This window comes from Argiope bruennichi, chromosome 9, assembly GCF_947563725.1.
Source record: "Argiope bruennichi chromosome 9, qqArgBrue1.1, whole genome shotgun sequence".
NCBI classification, from domain to species: Eukaryota; Metazoa; Arthropoda; class Arachnida; order Araneae; family Araneidae; genus Argiope; species Argiope bruennichi.
Genome location: NC_079159.1, coordinates 23605039 through 23627494, shown reverse-complemented (window position 1 = coordinate 23627494; position 22456 = coordinate 23605039). Strand labels below are relative to the sequence as shown.

General features: G+C 29.9%; 1 protein-coding gene across 1 annotated transcript in view; it reads left to right on the top strand.

Moving 5' to 3' along the window:
- The window catches only part of LOC129984532 (protein Skeletor, isoforms B/C-like), an 87143-nt gene that overhangs the window by 59255 nt on the left and 5432 nt on the right, over positions 1–22456 (top strand). The window contains exons 7-20 of the mRNA XM_056094434.1: positions 1764–1948; positions 3783–3980; positions 7252–7324; positions 9034–9142; positions 11391–11556; positions 12739–12811; positions 12899–13088; positions 15294–15396; positions 15565–15707; positions 16888–17011; positions 18410–18523; positions 18627–18800; positions 20066–20262; positions 22375–22435. Coding sequence (XP_055950409.1) covers positions 1764–1948; positions 3783–3980; positions 7252–7324; positions 9034–9142; positions 11391–11556; positions 12739–12811; positions 12899–13088; positions 15294–15396; positions 15565–15707; positions 16888–17011; positions 18410–18523; positions 18627–18800; positions 20066–20262; positions 22375–22435 — 1910 coding nt within the window. The remainder of the gene's footprint in view (positions 1–1763; positions 1949–3782; positions 3981–7251; positions 7325–9033; positions 9143–11390; positions 11557–12738; positions 12812–12898; positions 13089–15293; positions 15397–15564; positions 15708–16887; positions 17012–18409; positions 18524–18626; positions 18801–20065; positions 20263–22374; positions 22436–22456) is intronic.

Genomic DNA, 22456 nt, shown 5'->3' with positions numbered 1-22456 from the left:
GGCACTTCTTGGAGAAGTCAACAAATCGGAACCTTGAAAGCCTCCTGCTGACATTTACAGGTGCTTAAATCTGCCAACTACACCTGATAAAAACTCCATGCCGCGTTGACGAATTTCTCTTTGGCCGAAAAATAATATTTATGAGCTTTTTTGAAGGCCAAAGTACCCAAGTGTTTCGTTGTCAACAGTCGGATAAGTGAATACCATGAATAAGTGGAATTATTTTCACTAATTACCAAGGCCATTTGAAATTTCTTTATGTTAATGTTTAATTAGAGAAAACCTTGTTAGCGCAAGATATTATACGATATCTCCTCAACGTTGTGTGATATTTTGAATGCTGAACATTATCATAAAAAATGCCTTAACGATGTTGTTTAGCATTTTATGCTAATCTAGAAAATTTTTACTATATATGTAAACTATTGTCGTTTTTCTAAAATAGAAAAATATGAAGGTGCTTTTATGATTTCTTAAAACAATAAAGGGAAATTTTTAAATTCAAAATAATTTATTTTCAATAAAGTTGATTCATCGCCTCCTAATCTTGTTTTCATAGTAATCTTTTAGATTTTGAAGTTGTTGTGAAATGTTAATATATCTCTAATTATTTATTAAACAATTTTTAATTTAGCTATCTTATTTTTTTTCAGTAAAAGTGAATGTAATTTTGCATATCTCTAACCGTTATAGGGATTTAGGCATTTTTATCCTAGGCAGTTTATATTATGAGGCCACATTTCAATCCAATTTTAATTTAATTAAGATATTAATGATTTATCCTCGCTTATTTTTTATTTTTATATATTTTAATATCTTTTTAAAAACATATATGTTTTTGTTTATTCATTTATTATAACTTTTCATTACGCAGTATTTCTATTTATACTCAATCATATTATATTTAAGCAAATGCTTGAAAATATTATAGTAACCAAGTGAATTTAATGAAACAGATAAGAATTTGGCTAATTATATTTAACAAAATCTTACTTTATTAAAATATTTTATTTTACTTGATTTAAAAAAATGTTGATTTTATCCTATTATATTTAGCTTGAGTGTTTTCCAAATCTATTTTGCATGTAGGCTAATAACCTCTATTGATCGACTTTTCCGCTGTCTGTCTCTTAGCCTAATGGCCTTAAACAATTGCCTATTGGAAATCCGCCATTGTTTTTTACTCAAATGATGAATTTCCCATTTGAACACATTGTTATTTAACTCAAATTTAGAAATTCATTTGAGTTTAACAATATTTGAACTATTTGCAGTCATGTATCTGAGATTATGATTGCAAATGGTTCAATTCGTGAATTTGAAAATTATTTGTTCAATTTAAACAAAGAAAAGAATTTTAAGAATTTTTAAAATCTAATATTATTGGACAAATGACGATTCTCCTAAAATCATAATTACTGACTTAATCATTGACAGAGATTCGAAGCAAAAATAAGTGATGATATGACAAATATTTAGACATATGTTCACTATTTTTCCGGCATACCATTTTCATATCTTTTATACAAACTTAAACCATTTTGTAAAAATTCTTCTTCTTTGTAAACCAATTTGTACAAAGATGTATGATATCATCTTTGTACTTTCAGATTACCACATCACATTGTGAAACAGTAAAGTAGAAACCTACAAATAATGCTAATGATTTTAAGAAAGTCTCTTCTCATTTTGATCGTAACTTTGTCTTATGTATATTTATTTATTTTATTTTTCATTACAAGTTTATTTACAATGTTTTTCAGCTTGGAAAAACTGCATGGCTACAACGGTGAAAATGTCACACTGGAATTGCCTGGTGACTTGACTGTTTTTGATGCCGACTGGTTTGCTCTTTATTGTATTCAATTCGAACAGAATTTCGGACATGTATATTTTCCGGAACAAGCCAACATTCCAGCCAATATCGAAGATTTAAGAATGACCATTAGTAAGTTTGAAAGAGAAATTTCAAGTGTCCGTCATTTTATGTTTCTACAGAGTATTTCTTAAGCATTTCATTTTATTTCAGATAAATTATTAGTTAAAAATAAACACTGCTCGAAAAAAAAAAATAAACCATGTTCGAAACGGACAAAAATACATATATTTCAAAAATAATGTTAACTGACTGAAAATAATTGCAAGGACAAGGCTGAAAATGCTTGCTGACTTAAAGAATTATATTAATTAGTTCAGATTTATCTGTTTTTCCAAATTCAGAAAACAAATTTAAACATTTAGCAGACGATTAATTAATTGTTTTCATTTTTACTACATAAAACTAATATCTTTAAAATATATTAATATCGAGTTTGTTACATTAGTAAAAACTACTCAGCATATTTTATTGGACATAAAATTGTGTTGATAAATTTAAAAAATTTCCCTTAAATTACTAAAATAGGCCTATTACACTGCTAATATAATGTTACAGAAATATTGGAAGCATCATTAAGAAAACGTTTCTATTTTTAAGTCTACTCAATTGAATTTTTCTTAAGTTATGCAACAACGTTCGGGATGAATGTTTTAAAAAACGTTAGAAAATAGTTATATTTTTGTTAATATTTGCACGAAAGAAGATTTAAAAAAGAATAACTATAAAACCAAAATATACCAATTAAATAGTAAAAGTTTTTTTAAAAAAATTTGACGAAAAGAGGATTTTTGGGGGGCAAAAAGGTATAAATAAAAAAAATCTTCTAGTTTTTAGATTTATAAAATGATTCGCTTAAAATTTTGCAGATAGCTTAATAAATATATTATCTAGTATTCTTTTCTGAACCAAATAATAAGCTGTATTTCTATCCATTCTTTAAATAATGGGGTTCTACTGATAAATGACACAAAATTTTCAATTTTTCACATTACGAAGCACTAAAACAACTAATTTTTTTTCTAAACGAATACAATAGTTATTCTCTAGTTCAGGAATTGAGAAACATAAGGATAAATTGTTATATTAAATTTGAACAAAAAATATGCATTAGATTTATGAGAACAGAGTCTTTGACAGAAGAAAATTCTGTCAAAGACTAAATTTTGAGAAAATAACATCTACACTTTTTAAAAGCATTAATTCAAATATAAAAATCAGTGTAACTTCCGAAAAAAAATAGAAACAAAATTCTGATGTTTTTATAAAGAAAACCTGTTCAGACATTAAGAATATTAAACAAAAAATAATAATTCCGTGAAAAATTTGCTTTCCAACCTTGTCACCTACCTTAACATAAGTAACGAAAGAAACATTATAAAATCACAGAATTTTCTTTAGAAAATGAAAATGTAAAAGCAAAATAAACCTTGCCCAGAACGATCAGCGATTCCTATCGTTATAGCGAAATTTGACACTTTAATATGTTTAGGCTATTCAGTTTGGTTGAAATATAATGCATTTTTATATCAATTTTTTTAATTCACCTAGTTAAAAATTTGTTTAATTTCAATCAATTGTATTAAATTCTTATTCGATTTTCAGTCTAGGACATAATAATAAAATGAGAAAACTTATATTGCTAGTTATCCAATTTTAATCTCAATAATTTAATTTCTAATATCTTTCTATATCTATCACATCATGGTTAAATAATTATGTCATTTTCTTAATTTTTAACGGTAAACAGATATTCTAAGTGCAGTTAAGTACTATTTGCCATGTTTTACAACAATAATACCAAATGAAAACTAATATTCTATGATATATTCCAGTTCCCATAGGGGGGGAAAACGCTTCTTGAGAAATTTTATTTGGCACAGACATCAATATTCCAATATTTCAGATATGCCGAGTGAAGTAACCACGACCCAGGGCCGGGCCGCCGATGGCCCCATCAGTGCCCAGTACACCGATGGCAGTTATTATGGCAAACCCATTGCTGATTTCAAAACCAATGCACACGATGTCAAAGGAACCGTCTTCGCAGCATCGGAGAACACATTCTTCATTCTCGATTTCTCTTACGATGGAGAAGGTCCCGGTAAGGATTCTCATATTTAAACTGATAATCATATCTAACCACAAAAGCATTTTTGATATTTCTTTGCATTCTATTATAATAATTCCAGTTATACGTTCTGTCCATCTGTATATTTTGGGTTATGATTTACAAATATTCCTACAAAGTTCTTGAATAATAAAAGCTTTCTTAAAGCTTATTTTCTTTTTTTTCATAAAAAATTGCAACATAATTCAGTACGAAGAAAGAGTCGATGTAAAACTTATAGGTCTGTCGATTCCGAGTCGACATGCTAAAAGAGTGACATAATTTTAAGTCTTTCTACTATAAAGTACGAATACATTAAAATAGGTGCTACTCCCTGCAATAAATCTTGCCTCAAACGTTTGATCCAACGTTTGAGTTCAATGATTCATTAGTTACTCGTTGTAATATATATTTAATCCAAACAAACTCGATTTTTAACTTTTTAGTTGATGGCAAAAGAAGTGACAGTTATTATTAGGCAATGGTGGTATTATTTTTTTCTAATTCGTTAATTACAAACTGATACATGAAAACGATTTTTAACCTGATTAAAGCGACAAAATGCTTTGTGCCATGTAGCTGCACGTCCCCATAAATACACGGATTGCTTAGAATGTTCGAGACTTCCTTTGATCCGGGCTTGAGAGACAGAGAGCCATCAAAACATTTTCCAATGCAAATGTTCAACGTTTGAGATTGGAAGATCACACACTGTAATCCCGCCACAGATTGCAGCACATTCTAATTTATTCTAAGAACATGTTCATACCATCATGTAGCACCGTATTTTAGGAAAAGTTTTGCTTTTCCTGACAGTCCGCCCTTACACTGTCGATACTGCTACGTTCAGTGGTGGCGGGGTGGTTGACTGTACCCAAGAAGAAGAAGTCCGCCCTTACAATGCATAATGGCTTTTTATTTAAATTTATCTATTGTCATCGAGAATGCGCAAGTCTGAACATTTTTTGGATTATATAGGGAAGATGCCTTTAACTCTTATTGTTATCTTTATACGACTGTTCAAGTACTCATTAACTCAGTACCTATTAAGCATCGTCCATTATAAACAATTCCCGTTTTATTTTCTGATCGCTGTGTCCTCGTAGAAAAAACTTAATATAGGACTGGAGAATCGGGAATTTGAGTTCCATTTTACAATATACCAACCACGTATATAGGCCTGAGGCACGTTAACTCTGCCAAAGGTCAAATATTCTCCTGCTGGTATAATGCATTACATGAAAGAGCTGAGCACCTGATCGGTTGTCTAATTACGATTTATATTTAATTGTTTATATCTAATTATGATTTACAATTATGCCATTCATTCCATTAGTAACTCTTGTACATCTTCAAAGTGGGTCGTGAACTAAACCACACTAAATTTAACTTATATTTAAAATTAAAGCCGTTGTTTTATGTTTTTTTCCTTCATTTTATTTTTTAAATTAAAGTAATAATTTCCCCAAAATATGACTTGAACTTTAAAAACGTTCTTTTTGTAAATTTTAATTCATTTATTCAATATAATAAGACATAGTCTTGACATAAATTGATTTAAATTGTAAAAATAAGTGTTTTTAGACAAACAGATTAATACATAAAACACATCGAAAAACCTCTGTATTCAAATACCATTAGTACAAGTATTTCGCTTTTTAATTAAGTATCGTTATTTAATAACCGATTGCAGAATAATTTATTATGAAAATAAATATAACATTTTTGTCTTTTCTTCAATTTACTTCTTTCTGAACGTTAATCATCGTATAGAATTTGACAAAAATGGCAGAACATTTCTGACGCTATTTTTTAATTTAATTGTTCGTGTTCAGCATTTTTTGAGAAAGTTTTCAAACTGGAATCGGTGAAAGTGTTTAATGAATTTAAATTTTTATTTCTTCTGTGTGATATTTATTGCAAAATTTTGGAGTTTTTTAGATTCTACTTTTTTTTTGGGGGGGGGACAGTTGTTAGTCTTTATCGGAATAGTCGTTAATCAGAGAAATGAAGTGGAGAGAGTAAAAATCGATTAAACCTATATTTTAAAATATGTGATTACATTAAGAAGGATTTTTTAAATAGTCTACATTTCTTATCAATCTTTAAATACGTGCTTTGATATAACATTTTTGGTACAACTTTATTTCCTCGGAGACCGCGATAAACTGCCAAATCATGTAAAAAAAAGCCAAAAGTAACCAAACTAAGAGTAACCATACACACTTTCACTCGAGGTTTCCCTTTGGTGTTTCTAGCTTGGTGTTATTTTTGGCGTCATTTTGATAGCGGTCGTCGTGGAAATCAAGATGTACCACATTTTCAATTTTTAGCAATGTGAAGCCTCAAAGCTACAGTAAAATCTTTCTAAATGTCAAGTTCAGGTATTGCAGAATATATTGAGGAAACATTATTCCATATTTGGATTTAATAAAAATATGCATTAGATTTTTATGTACGAGATTTTTCTTTAAAATTTTTTACCAAATGTTAGAATTGGAGAAAACAGCTTTAAAATGTGAATTATGAAAATCTAAAAATGAATATAACTTCTCGAAGAATAAACGTAAAAACAAAATCCAAACAATTCTATTAAAAAACACTTTAGAAATTAAGCATATGGAATAAACAAAATTTGACATTTTGCACCAAATATCAACTTTTTATCTTTTAACCGCGGATGAAGAAAATTTAAAAAAAAAAAAAATGAAATGAAGTTCAGAAATTGGGGATCATTTTAATATATTTTGAGGCTGTTTAGAAGTAAAATATGAAATTCTAATATGAAGAAAACTGCTCAGAAATTAAGAATATCGTATAAAAAAATATTGATATTTTAGTCAAAAATCGATTTTTTTTAACTCGTTTAATCACGTACGAAATCAATCTTAAGAAGTAAAATAAAACACATTCTGTAGGATTATGTATTCTAGCGCTCTGTAGAACCAAACGATAAAATTCAGGCAAAAGATTTCCCACAGACAAAAGCTGATTTCGCAGTTTCGCATCCTTGAGAATCTAAAAGAACAATCGATCACGCAGTCGCTGAAAATAAACTGCTTTCACCGGTTAATCAACATATTTTCTGATTCGTGGGAGAATATTAATGAAAATTGTTTGTTATTTCCTGTCTTGCTTTATTTGCTTTCATCTGCGTAATTGAAATTGTTTGATGCATCTGCATCCGGTATTTTAAAACAGTATTGGATTTTTTTTTAAATTTTGTGATTAAATAATAATGGTTATTTATTTGTTTTCCTTGCAGATGCTTACTTTTGGGCAGGAACAACCGAAAAGCCTTCCCCCGAAGGCTTTATTGTGCCTGATGAGTTTGGAACGTAAGTGTTATTATTATAATTATTTTATTTCCTCGTAAGCGCATCATAATCGCTAAGAAATTCGATGTAAACTAACCGGCACATTTTAGAACCGGCAAGTTCGAAAAACAAATTTTTGGAATTTTATGTGTTTATGAACGCGTTAACTCATGGATATAGTTTAAAGAAGTAAATTTAGAATATGTTCTTTACAGCAAATTAGTAGTTTTCTATCAAATTTTGAACAAATTCAAAGTAAATATGTCTATATTCAAAGTAAATATGTCTATAGCTGTTCGGGAGATAGGATCCCCAATTCACTATGCCACCGAATGCCTACTGACTCTCTCATGGCACATGAGAAATCCAGAAACAAGTCTCGAGGAAGAATGGTACAGGAGAGTTGCATCGAATACCCTTTCACGCGGCAAGATCCACTCCATAGTAAACCATATTCATAAATACCAAGACCTCTTCAAGACTGCACAATAGCTGAGACCAAAATGCCACTTGTTAAAATCAACCTAAATTATAACTTCAAAAGTCCCTCAAAAGTGCAGTTCTCGCTAAGGAAATCAAAACCACAGGACTCAGACGGACGCTACAGATATCTGACTCTTCAGTGATTATTTATATGCTTATACATGTCATACAGATGTTCTCAATGTAATTTATCAAATTGTTCAGTTAGTAATCTCATTTCCCTGTACAAGAATTGCTCGTTTAAAGTTATAAGAGTTTTACTCTAACTCGGATGTTTACAGATTTCTGACTCTACAATGTTTGCTTATATGCTTATACATGTCATACAGATGTTTACGAAGTTATTTATCAATTTTTCCCTTTTCAATTAGTAATCTCATTTCCCTGTAAGTTCAACCCATAGTCTCCATTTGTTTAAGTATTCTTGTCTCCTCCATTTAGTTATTACTTCACCAAAAATTGAATACAGTCGTGTAGGATTTGACACCGATGGGATTCTCTCTGAAGAACCCTGGATGGTCTGTCGTCTCTTTCTATCAACAATTTTCTTTCCTTTTTTTTTTCCTTTCATCTTGTGCTCATTCAACTGGTTAGATAACTTAGTGTTATAGGCACCGGGGGCACAGGATGGCGTTATGTTATATTCGAGATTAAGTGGGCTTGAAAAATTAGAAAACCCCAACTGCTAGAAACAAAATTTAGACACAGGTTTAGCATATCAAAAGGTTGACCATCTCTCGGTCTATACTTACGCGTGCATACAAAAGCATGCCATGGTTAAATCAATGAAATGAGGTATGTAGTTTTGTGATTACCACTGTAATTTATCAAATTTCGGTTTCAGTCGGATGGAATAAAGGTGTACAAAATAAACATTCGATTTTCGGGGATTTCTGTATTAATCGTATTCTAAAGACTAATCGCGAAAGATTGCATAATAGATTCCGTAAAATGCCAAAGATCTGTAATTCGTAGCTCTTGTAAGGGTTTGTAAGTCATTCATGTCTTTACCCAAGATCCTCAATTTTATGCAAACGAAGAGAGATAATAACTTTATAAAAAAGTATGCAATAAAGTTCTAGTAAAATCACTCTCTTTCTATTTTTTTGGCGTCTTAATAAGTGACAGAGGTTTTCATAATAAAGTTATGAAAACCTTTGCTTTAACTAACTACTTGAATTCTTTTTTTTAAAAGTTGAAATTGTTGTTTCCATCTGATGGAATTGAGGTATGATTTTTTTTCTTAGGAAACAAGTATTGGGAAAGTATTCAAATCAGAATATAGCTATTACTCTGCCAGACGGTAAGAAAATCTCGGATATCAAGTGGTTGAGCGTTTGGTGCAGAAAATTTGCTGTAAGTTTACTTTATTATTATTTTATCTACATTTTCGATTTATAAATCGTAATATCATGATTAAAAATACTTTAAATAATTAGTTTTAAAAAGTATATGAATTTTGATACTCATAGGGTTTTGATATAGGCTTTGATATAAATGAAACAAATGCTAAAACTGAAAAGGCTATATATTTTTATGCTTATCACTAACTTTGTTGTATTATACTAAAATGTACATTTCTACACAAAACACTTGATGTTCGATTTTATGAACATTTTAAAATACGTGAATATAATGAAATATATCAAAACCTGATCAATTACATTTGATAGAGTGTTAATATTATCCTTATATTTTATTCACGAAATTTTATTTTTAATATTTTATTTTTATTTTTATATTTTTTTCTTTCCTTTTTTTTATTATTATTTTATTTACATCTTCAGTTAATAATTCGCAATAGCATAATTAAAAAATGCCATAATTAATAAGTTTTAAAAAGTGTTTGAATTTTGGTATTCATATCGCGTCGGCATTGGTGATAATGAACAAAACCAAAACTGGAAAGGCTATATATATATATATATATATATATATATATATATATATATATATATATATATATATATATATATATATATATATATATATATATATATATATATTATGTTTATCAATTAATTTTGTTGTATTATGCAAAACGCACATTTTTGCACAACATTTTCGATGTCCGATTTAATAAATATTTTAAAATAAGTAGATATAATGAAACATATATAAACCTGATCAATTATACTTGATAGGGTGTTAATATTATCCTAATATTTTATTCATGGAATTTTTTTTTACAAACTTATTACTTACCAACTACATCCATATCAAATGCACTACTAAATCGTCCAAAGTAAGCTGTATTTGTTCCGTTTTCTTATTTCTCAATCTTAACAGTTATTCAGTTGCGGATTTAGGCATTTTAAGGCCCTAGGCGAATGCATATCACTTGACCCTTCTTTTGATAAGATGGTCAATCAGTTTTCATATTTTAGCATATTTTTATCATGTTAATGATTTTTAGCTTAATATTTTTTTTATTTTATTAACTTTTGAATGTATATTTGTTTTTATTTACCTATTGTCAGTCTAAAAGGAAACATCTGTACACAAAATTTTCGATATTCGATTTTATGAATATTTAAAAATAAGTGAATGTTATGAAACATATAAAGCTGATCAATTATACTTGACAAAGTATTAATATTATGCTTATATTATTATTCAAGGAATTTGCTTTTTTTACAAACTTATTTGCTTGGTAATTCGGAAACAAAGCTTTTTAATCGACTTACTAATGGCCCTTTTCAGCATAGTGGGCTTAGGCAGCTACCTAGTCCAATTAGTTGCAAATTCCTCATTGGAAATATCAAAAATTTTTAATTTTAGCTATACTAGTGTTAGGTTCTAAATCATACTTGATTGGCACTGAGAATACAATAGAACTATTTTATTTATCTATTGTCGCTAGGATAAAGGAAATATTTGTACTCAAAATTTCTGATGTTCAGTTTTATAAATATTTTAAAATAAAGGATTGTATTGAAACTTACAGAAACTTTATCAATTATACTTGATAAAATATTATCCTAATATTTTATTCGCGGAATTTATATTTTACAAACATTTATTTAGCAACTAGGAAAACAAAGCTTTTTAATCAACCTGCTAGTGGTTCCTTTCAGTCTAGCAACTCTAGGCCTAGTTTAACTAGTTGAAAATCCGCCAGTTGAAATGTAAGAAAATTTAAATTTTAGCGATACTATTGTTAGCTTCTAAATTATACTTGATTGGCACTGATACTACAATTTTTATTTATCCATTATCGCTCTGAAAGGAAATATTTGTACACAAAATTTTGGTTTATTCGATTTTATAAATATTTTAAAATAAGAGAAGGTAATGAAGCATATAGAAACCTAATCAATTATACTTGACAAGATGTTGATATTACCCTAATATTTTATTCACGGAATTTGTATTTTTTACAAACTTAATTATTTGTCAAGGAGGAAAACAAAGTTTCTTAACCACCTGCTAGTAACTATTTTTACTTAGCGGCCCTAAGCTGATAGGCATTTTTAGTATTTTAAATTTAATTTTTATGATATTTCTTAGGCATTGGAAATATCAGAAAATTTGAATTTTAGCTGTATTAGTCTTAGGTTCTAAATTATACGTGATTAGCACTGAGAATACAATGCATTTTCAGGTGAACTTTGGTCACATCATGATTCCAGAAGATTTCGAAGCTCCCAGAGAAGCTGATTTGGGATCTTTGAGCTCACTGGCTCATGGAGTTAAATCTGGTAGCGTTATTGTCAAAGATATCAAAACCATCGCCATTAAGAATTTGTACTATGACGGGGCTGGACCAGGTGAGATTTCTACCACTTCTTAGAAAATCTGCACATACACATTTTTTAATATTTTTTTTAAAAAATTTAATTCAGATTTATTTTGAAGATATTTATATTTCATATCTTTTAAGGTCTAGCCGTTTTAAATAAAATTCATTATTCTTTCATACACTAAATTCTTACAATTTGATTTGGCTGTCAACTAAATAGGAATAAATATGTATATATACTGTTCATTTTGGGATTTTGAAACCTTCTGTGCTTTGCGCATGCGTCAGAATTCGTTTATATCTTCAAAAAAAAAATTGTGAGATCTAGTTAGAGACCTCTGATTCCAAATGGTAACTTTTAAGCTGAGCTGGCATATTACATCAAGTTGATATTAAGTCCCATGCTCATGACCCGTGTGCCGCTGTCGTCTGGCCAATTTAGTTCTCTTTTCCCCTCATTTGTGGTCATCCAGAGCTCTTTCATGCCTGTTCATTTTACCAACAGTTTGTGGGAGGCTCCCGACTGATGTTCACAGCCAAGAGTGGTCCTACAATGGGTCAGATGGCAGAATTATGACATGTACGTAAAGGCAAAGGGCCATCGGCTTCCCATGGCCTGTGGGATTCATGGTCCCATGCCACTCTCATGGTCCTCCGCAGCTCTTTCAGGCCTGTTCATTTTACTGACAGTTTGTGGAAAGCTTCCAACTGATGTTCTTAGCCAAGAGTGGTCCTACAATGGGTCAGATGGCAGAATTATGACATATACGTAAAGGCCATGGGCTTCCCGTGGCCTGTGGGATTCATGGTCCCATGCCACTCTCATGGCCCGTGGGATCCACAACGAGCCAGAAGGTTTTGCCGCCAGGGATGCTAGATCACAAACGAGAGCTGACATAAAGGTAGATATTTTTGGATCCCCAATCGAAAAATAGCCTGTATTATGCGTCATATTAAGACGCTGATATAATTCAGAAAACCTAAAGCAGAAGAGAAATAGAAATTGTACACGTTCAATTAATTAAAAGAATAAAAATTAACATTAGTCCAATGAATTTATTTTCAAATTATCAATCTCCTAAAATTATGAGTTCGTATTTGACTTTTGAGAAACCTCAAATAAATTTTGTACCATTTAAAACAAATAATTTACAACAATTTTAATTAATTTTAAAATTTAAAATTTTTAATTAATTATTCTTTTTAACAGATGCTTTCTTCCTCGTTGGTACTGGCAGTGAACCTCATCCCGAGGGTACAAAGGTACCTGACGAAAATGGGAGGTAGGAGTTCCTTTTATTTTTCGTCAGCAAACTTAGAAGCGCTTATATTTATATGAAACTATTTTGATCAATGAGCTTTCTTCGCAGCTTAGAGAAACTCCACGGATATCAAGGTCAAGATATCGAGTTGAGGCTCCCTGGTGAACTAACTGTATTTGATATCGAATGGTTAGCCATGTACTGCATTGCCTTCAAACAGAATTTCGGAGATGTTAGGATACCGAAGTATCTCAATGTTCCCGCTGATTTAACTGCATTAAAGGCTGAAGTTACGAAGGTAAGAATGCTATATTCTGTTAAATATCAATTTAGGATTTACATGTCTACAAGGATTAGACATTTTATAGTGGCCTTCAATTGACTGCAGTTTGTACGTCACTGTTAACAGATTGAAATATTTATATGATGATATAAACATTTCAATGATATTTAAATGTTTATATCACCATTCATTTATTGAACCATTGTTGAATCCAATTCATTGAATCCATCAGTGTTGTGCACAATTTGCTTTCAACGATACAGAAATCGCAGAGCACTTGAAGCAATGCCAGATTTGCTGACGGTTCAGATAGATCGACCTATCTTCTTAAGAATCTTTGGAACGTTTCAGTAATGAATGCCGAAAAGTGTCTCCTCTTTGAAATCAAATCATTATCACATTTCGGGTGCATCAATACAAACTACAGAGAGAATCTCAGCCACCAGTTGCAATCAAATTGTTCTAGAGATTCTTAAACAATAGATTGTTCCATTCTATAATTCCATTTGTCTAGAAACTTGTTTTACACAACGCTGATTACTCCATGAACAGTTATAAACTTTTCAAGCCCGTACCAATGTCGTATCGAATGTAATTATATGATTTTCACTATTAATTTACAATCCTTATAAGTTGAAGGAAGCTTTAAATAGAGGGAAATATAAGAGATAATTTGTATAGTAATTATGTTTATTGATTGGCAGAGATGAAAGATTGTACACTAAGTCCATTAGCCTTGTTGAGCAGGCTGGATTAGATCATAGACAAAATTTCCTTACTGATTCGTAGAACATTAACGAGCAATAGAGTGATGTAGTTGAATCATTGGAGACGAAAAATACTTTAAAATTACATTTATTAATATAACATATTTTAGAACATGCGTGTGTGTGCATATATATCTATATAATACCGCTAACATCGTGCATTGTACAATGCAAATACAGTTAAACGTACTATTTCTGTATGAGAAAGAGAAAAAGCTGGACAGTACCTTTCATATAAAGTAAAATGAGTATGCATGCCGTACCTCTTCCCATTAATCAATTGAATCCAAACGGCGCACCAAATTTTATCCTAAACCGGTGTAGTTTTTAGTTGTATTTTCATGTATTGATGTAAAGACTGTTTAAGAAAATTCATATTTCTAGCATTTCTTATCTTTGGGTTTCGTTTTCACAGCCAGACAGACAAGACAGCAAATCTATCATGTGGAATTTCAGCACATTTTTTAGAGTGAATGTTTTGTACATTACGATATTTTCTCTTTGTATATAAGAAAATAGGAAAGAATTAATGTTCGAAGCAAAACAGCAGTAAAGTGTACAAACTCATCATAATGTCACAAAAGTTCATACTCAGCAAGAGTAGTGATGTATCCAGTGGGCGTGGTGTGATAATTGGATTTGAAGTATACAATATTTAAAATTCATCTTTGCTTAAATCTGTCGTGTATGTCCGTTTCATACCTGTTGAATCTGTTGTTGTACTCAAATGTCCTTATAGTGTTGTATGTAGGTTGAGACAGAGAAGTACTAACTCAAGTGTTATAGACTTTACAAATTAAATTAGAAAAAATGGTATTGTATAACATATCAAACTCTAGTCTTTTTATGGCTAGTGTTCCACTCACTGAAAATTGTAGAATACATGATCAAAAGATCGCTCAAAACTTCCCACAGGCTATGTCGTTGGGTTTAACAAAAAAAGAAAAATTAGTAGTACTTTTTGGATTGTAAATGTTCTAGAAGGAGAAGTTTTCAAAATCAATATTAGATTTTTAATTCTAATTCATTAGAATTTTTGTGTCTTTTTTTTTAAATATTTTTAGATTATATTATAATTCAAAACCCAATTTTACAACAATTTAATTTTTTAAAAAAATTAACTTCACAGTGTTATCAATTTTATTTCCATGCGATTTTTTTTTCTAATTTTAATATTTTTTAAAAGATATTTTTAAATATATTTTGCAAACGAAACTTTTCAATGTTTTAATTACTGTGTTCATACATATGCGCATTGTGATTATATAAAATGCATTTTTATGCATGCACGTTATTGTTTCTATATATTTAAAAGTAAATTTTAAAGAATAATACTTACAAAAACGAATAAAAGCCTTTATTATTTAACAGAAATTCGAATTTCCTTTAAAAAAAATTTTTTAATAGAGTGAGTGAATCTCTAAAACAACAACTCTTACTGATTGTTTTTTAGGAAATAAAATTTGACAATTGTGAAGAATTATTCCCAGGAATTCTCCATGTTAGCTGGAAGATTTTAGGCCAAGATCTCATTCTGCAATTGGCAGGGCGTGCAGGTAAGAATTTCATTTTAAATAAATACTATAAATCTTTGAAGCACAATAATTAAAAATGATTTGAATTACTTTTTTAGAAATATTAAGTAAATAATATTTTGTTCACTTTTACTACAGACGATAATGAGTGAAAGAAAAATTTACATAAATCCATTTTTTCTTCTGCAGACGATAATGAGTACATTTCTTTTGGGCGAAGTGGCAGCGACAACAGGGCTGTCATGATTGGAGGAGACGTTGCTGTAGCCTATTACGACGCTGATGCTAAAGAAGCTCGTGTTGTTGACTATTACCTTAGTGCAAAATCACAGGTAAAATCTTCAGAAGATTTATTTGAAAAAAAAAAAACTAACTGCTTATTAAATGTAACTAACTTCTTAAAAATAATAAATTATGAAAGAAGGAAGATGGCGTTTCAGATGCTCAAAATATCACAAAAATTATTTTTTAAAAATTTTGTCTTAAAATCATTGTTTATATATAATATTAAATATCATTATTAATAATAATTTTTTTATCAAAAATGATTCATTATTTCGAATAGTTGAATAGAGGTTTCAAACAGATTGAAACCTCCAAATTTTGGAATTTTATTTTCTAATTATATATTGTTTTTTAGTAAATATTATTGTTTTGAAAGAAATATTTTATTATAATTCTTGTGAAAAACTCATTTCACCTTCCATAAAAGTAAAATTAGGTAATCTGTTAACGTTAATCTGTTCAGATTTATTGGCATACAATATTTGTTTAAGTTTCTGTAACTTTACAAAATACCTCTGATCAGGAAAAATTCTTTAATTTCATATAATTTATAATGGGCTCCCTTTCTTAGTTGTCTTTACCGAAATTAACTGATATTTCTTATGTATATTTGATTTTGATATAGAGTCTAGTGTGAAATTATTTTAGAAATAAAGTTTCACTGTTCATTACCACTTAATCAAATGGCAAATGTTGACTGCACATTGCCACCTGTCCTACTATCAATTGTTTCCAGTAGGCACAGTGGATAAATCAGTGCAGCAAATTTAACCTGATTACGATGGCACTAATTGCTATTATAATTACGTATGTTAAATATAAAAAAATTATATTAAATTATGAATCTTGTCGGATCAGTGCTTCATGCACCCAACCTTATTAAAAATCATCGGCTAGCATTACATCATTCAAAAAATGCTCTAATTATGTGTAATTCGATAGAAAAATTTGACTCCATAATTATTAAAACCTAGTGTAAACAGCTGAAATTGAAGGATAATGTAAACAGCTGAAATTGAAGGATAATGCGTTCGAGAAACAATGGTATCATCTAATTAAATTGCAGAGGTAACAAAAGAGTTACGATGTTAAACTTTCAAGGGCAGACTATCATATATACATAGCCATCACTAAATATATATCTGAATTTGTGATTATATAATTGGAATAAGAATGCTAAGATTCCTTTCTGTGCGGATTTCTATAGTCTTTCCTTTCTTCACTTAGTGTTCTCAAGGCAGTGGTGCTTGTCCAGATATTAAAATGAGGGGCGAAGAGAACACGGCACTGCTGAACTGGGAGAAATCAGATGGAATCATGAAGGTCACTTTCAAAAGGCCATTAGGCTCTAGTAAGTATAAACACCAAACTGTTTGTATGTGCTAAAATAAAATGATTTTATTTGTAATAAAACCCATCAGTAGTTTTTTCACTTAAACTTGCTAGCATACTCTCTAATAAAAAATATTATCCCTGTGAACGCCTTGAATGGTATTGGCGTACAATAGTTACGAAATATTAACCTTTGGTGTAAATTTATCAATTTTACTGAATCTACCATATGATCCTTGGCGAGTATTTTGGCGATTTTGTATGCTGCCAAAAGTATCCAAAAATCGAAATTGGGTTTCAGACGCGTTCTTCTTAACATAAGCATAAAGTTAAATTTGATATAAAATTATACTTAAAATCACAAAAATCTAGTGCCAAATTTGATATATTTAAATCATTGCATTTTCGAGTTATCGCTTACATGTTTCTGAAAATATAGACCGACAGATTGTCAACTTGTAGTCCAATTTGACTTAAAATTTGACACGTCTCTATATTATATATATTGAATCCGTGCATCGAATTTTATATATCTTGCTCTCTTCGTGTTGTATTTATCGTGCTAACTTATATTGGAACAGCCGGACAGTCAGACTTTCTCTGAACAAATTTTGCCACTAGACATATTTGGTTTTAAGCCTATATACTAAATTTCATCCGTTTATCTTGTGGTGGTAACTTCATAAGCCAGATAACAACTTCCGGAGAGGAGTGTACACTTTTGTCTAGTGGCTTTGTTACTCGGCTATGAACCCAAACGTTGTGAGTTCGAACCACAAACTTGCGCATTAGTGACCCTGGTTCTGAACAACCGCATCCTTCGTTCAGCTGTCGTGGCTCCATCTACCGGCAGCAACCACTCACACACGCTCGCCGTCACCCGCCATAACGCTTGGCGCGATAACAATATTCGTCGCTCGTCATAACTGGCGTGATAAAATTCCTCCGACTCACTGGTGGGGGAGTATTGTGGTGGTAACTTCATAAGCCAGATAACAACTTCCGGAAAGAAGTGTGCACTTTTGTCTAGTGGCTTTGTTACTCGGCTATGAACCCAAACGTTACGAGTTCGAACTTCAAACTTGAACAATCTCAAAGCCTTTTTGAGTCATTTTTATCACAAATAGACAGACAGACATTTTTCAAAAAGGCTTTAAAAAAAATTCAGTGAGGTCTAATACATAGAGATTCGTCAAAATTTCAAGTTCGAACTTTTTGATGCTTACAATATTTTCTCTATACTTTGTATAGGAGAAAGTAATGAGATAAAATATTCAATTTTAGCTAATCTATTTAAACTGCTTCATTAAATTATTTAATGGAACTAATGTAAGTTTGTAAACCACATATGTAAAATACCAAACAGAAGTTTGAATACTTTATCAATGCATGAAGTATATTATTCTTTATTTTCTAGGCGACGGCCAAGATCTATCCATACCAGTTTCAATCCCAGTTTCTGTGATAGCCGCCATTGGACCCCTTAACAGTCAGAAGGAAGTTGCCTTCCATACCCATTATTATACCAAAGGTAATAAATAAATCACACTTTCTTCCAAATATAATTTCCTTAACCTATATTTCAAGAATTGATTCTTTCTTCTCACATTAATTCTTTATTCTTCATTCTCTAGATGCTAAGAAAATACACTTCGGTCGAAGCCCACCGCAGGATCGGTGCAATCCTTTTATGTCTGCAACGACGATGAAGCCCAAATCTTGGCCTCCCACGCAAATTGTCGATGCCACTACGTTCCGAGCTCAGATTGGACCTACGGGAGGGGACAAAGGATATACGGCAATAACAGGTGTGAATTCCTATTGCGCTTCTATTGCGGTAATTGTTTGTTAAAATGTGAGAAAATATTTATTTTGGATAAGGTTAAGGACTCTCCGATACCTGATGATAAAATCTCCTCTTTGTTTCTATTAAAGTGGAAGCTTGATGCACGTTAAACATATCGGTGAGGATCAAAAGTAAACCTTGGAAGTTAAGAAAGTTCCAGCTTTGTCCTTCTCTTCTGCAAAATATTAGAAATGATAATGACCATCCAATCTAAAAATATAAGCCCAGCCTTTTTTAGCAGTTTCTAATCTTGATATCAAGACATTAAAATATACTTAGCATTTATATTCGATTACCAACATTTTTTTTTTAGGAAAAACAAAGAGCATGTGATAATATGATAAATATTCTGATCAGTTCTTTTACCCATATTTTGAGAAGTTTGCTCTTAAATGGTTTGTTATTCTGCTTTGGCTGTTGGATGCTTTAATAGACAAATTTCTGATTTATTTGTCTACAGCTCAAAAAGGAATGCCCCTACCCAACTAAGTCATCAACAAATCCACTGAACTTCTAATTTGAGCTTCAATTACAGATCAGTTCCATTTCTTTCTCTTTAAGAATATGGTATTCTTTTTGCAGATCGTCTGTTAATTTTTTTGACCAAAAAATTAAAACTTCAGTAACATCCAGTTCTGATGGCACTAAAGATAAATCATAAAAAGAGGATCGTATTTTAAATAAAATTCAATACTATAAAAAATAAAAATAAAATTGTATTTTCATAGTATCCGAAAGTCTTAACAAAAAAAAGTCTTTAAATATTTATTAACATCTTTAAAATTATTGCTGAAATTGTAAAGGTCCTCACTGGCAAAGTGTTATGCAGCTGACATAAAGTCGAGTTACGAAATAATAGATCTATGTACACAAAATAAACGCCGCAGAACACTTGTCCATAGAGTATATGTTTTGCTCGACATTACAATTGCAGTATGTGATTGAGCAACAATTTACAGCCAAACCAAACATCTTAAAACAAGTGAATAATATTTTAAATTTAGAATCTTTCAGCTTATATTCACCATTCCATGTGTAATTAGTTTTTGCATTTTAAGCATTTCTGCTGTAATTGTTTATTGTAAAATTTTCTAAACACTCTTTTCACTTTAATTCTTAAACAACTGTAGCAGCATCTGCTGTATTTTGTGGAATGTTATATTAGAAAGATTGTCATTCTCATGATTAATTTGATAAAACTGTAAAATATTCATTTTATTTCTATAGGTTCTCAATCGTGGGGCATTGCTTGGTGGATCAATGGACAATTGATTCCTGAATTAACGGTTCGAAGAGGTGTCAATTATACTTTTATAGTTGAAGGCGGCAACAATCCGTCTAATCCCGCCTCTTATCATCCATTGTACATCACAAACAATCCTGAAGGTGGTGGTGGACAATTCTTGGATCAGTTAGGACTGCCAGTATGTATGACATATTTGCTAAGTAACTAAGATATTCTAAGATCCTGTAACTACAGAGCATGTTTCTCTTAAAATCATTTGCTTTGATGAGTTAATTGCAGTAAAAATAACTTTTGATAGCGCACAATAGAGTAGTTTCAGAATGATGCATGCCAAATAGCTTATATTTACGTACATTTTTTCAATTCCTACTATTGGTTCACACTCTCCCTATATATATATATATATATAATTAAATACCTTGTTCAAATTTTCAATCGTTAATAAAATACTTTTTATTCATCCACTGAAATTCAAATACATTTTTTAAACTTGTAGTGGATGACACTTGGTGTTAATACAGTTTTTTTTCAAATATTAATTAATTAAATTTGTCGAGTAATTTCTATTTTGTCGCCAAATCAGTCGCCATGTCGCCACGTTTGTCGCCAAGCTCTGAGATTACTGACGCGACACCCGATCATAAATAATATAAGAAAATAAGTAGGAATTCGAATTTTAAAAAAATTTATATATTACTTGAAGATATTTATATATCTTCATTCATTATGTAATTTCAAATATTAATTCATTAATTAAATTTAATTAATTTTTAATACTTTAAATAGAGTCGCCAAGCTAAAAATTTTAATAAGTAATATAAAAGTAATATATAAAACTTGTAGTGGATGATACTTGATGTTAATACAGTTTTTTCAATACAATTTCTATTTTGCCTCTTACTATTGTAATTTGTAATATGTATGTACATATTTTTATTAATTGTAATTATTTAATAAAAAGTAACTAAAATAAATTTTTTGTTGTTGACCTAAGTAGGAATTGGCTTTAAAATAGTTTTTAATATATTACTTGTTTCTAAATATGAAATCTTGCATGAATAAACTAACAATATGCATATAAAAAAGCAACATGAAACAAACAAAAATAACTGCTTATCTCATGGGCCTGTTCAAACTCATTTTCAAAAGCTTAGAATATATATTTTATCATACTGTAGTTTTCACAGCCGTCTTTTGAATGAAATGGCTTTGTTTAAATGTTGGCCAAGCTTGGCATATGTATGAATATATTAAAATTTTCATAAAGAATTCATGAAAGTGTGTGTGCATTTTTCTAATTTCATAATTAGAGAAACATTGCCGAGATCAATAAATTTTACGATAAATACTTGAATTTGTAATGAAATGTGAGCTTATATTCACTTTGAAAATATTCAGTCAACTTCTGTCACTAGTAAATTTCTCTTAAGACCTAATGATGAACTGTTTGTAAATTTTTTTAAATTATTTCAGCAATTTATAGATGGTCTTAGAAATTTAAATAAAAAAATCCTTTCAAATTAAATATATATATATATATTTAGGATAATTGTAAAGGCCCAATAATTTGGAAAATACTATAATATATATTAGCTCATATCTATTCAAAAATATTTTCAAATACTATGAAGAAAGGAAAAATATGAGATGATAACCATTTTTTTTCTTAATTTGATTTTATACACTTTATTATAACTTGTATAAAAACCAACTAATAAACAAACTTACTAATAAACAATTTGATCTATGAAAGATTCTTTATCTCCTTTCAGTCAGTTTTAACATACCGAAGCGTTGTGAAGTATAAATAATTAATAATTATTGTACGGCAATAATAAATTATGAAATACATTTCTTAATTATAAAATCATTAAAATGTAACTAACATTATTATAATCATTCATTCTCACAGTATTGCAGATATTTTGTAATCATATTTAGAGTAACTGAAAAATACATATTTACACGTGCAAAATATAATACATTAAAAGCAAAAATTGTTTTAAGATTTCATTACGTAGTAGCATATGCATGCTGTATAGTTTTATACTACATCTTATGATATTTGAATAGTAATGTGAAAATATCAAGCAGCGTTTTTCTTTCTTAAACTTTTTTTAATCCTTTAAATTTCTACTGTTTATATTTTCAACTATTTTATCAAATATGTTCGTATTCTTCCTAAATTTATTATTATTTAATGTCATTATAATGAGTGTAATATACAAGAAATATCATTGCTTTTATATAATCGATGCGGTTATTTATATTCTATTTTAATACTTATCAGAACCACACTGTGTATGCTGGAATTGAAACTGACTCAAACCAGAGGATGATTCCAACTGGAGGTAAGATACCTTTGGACATCT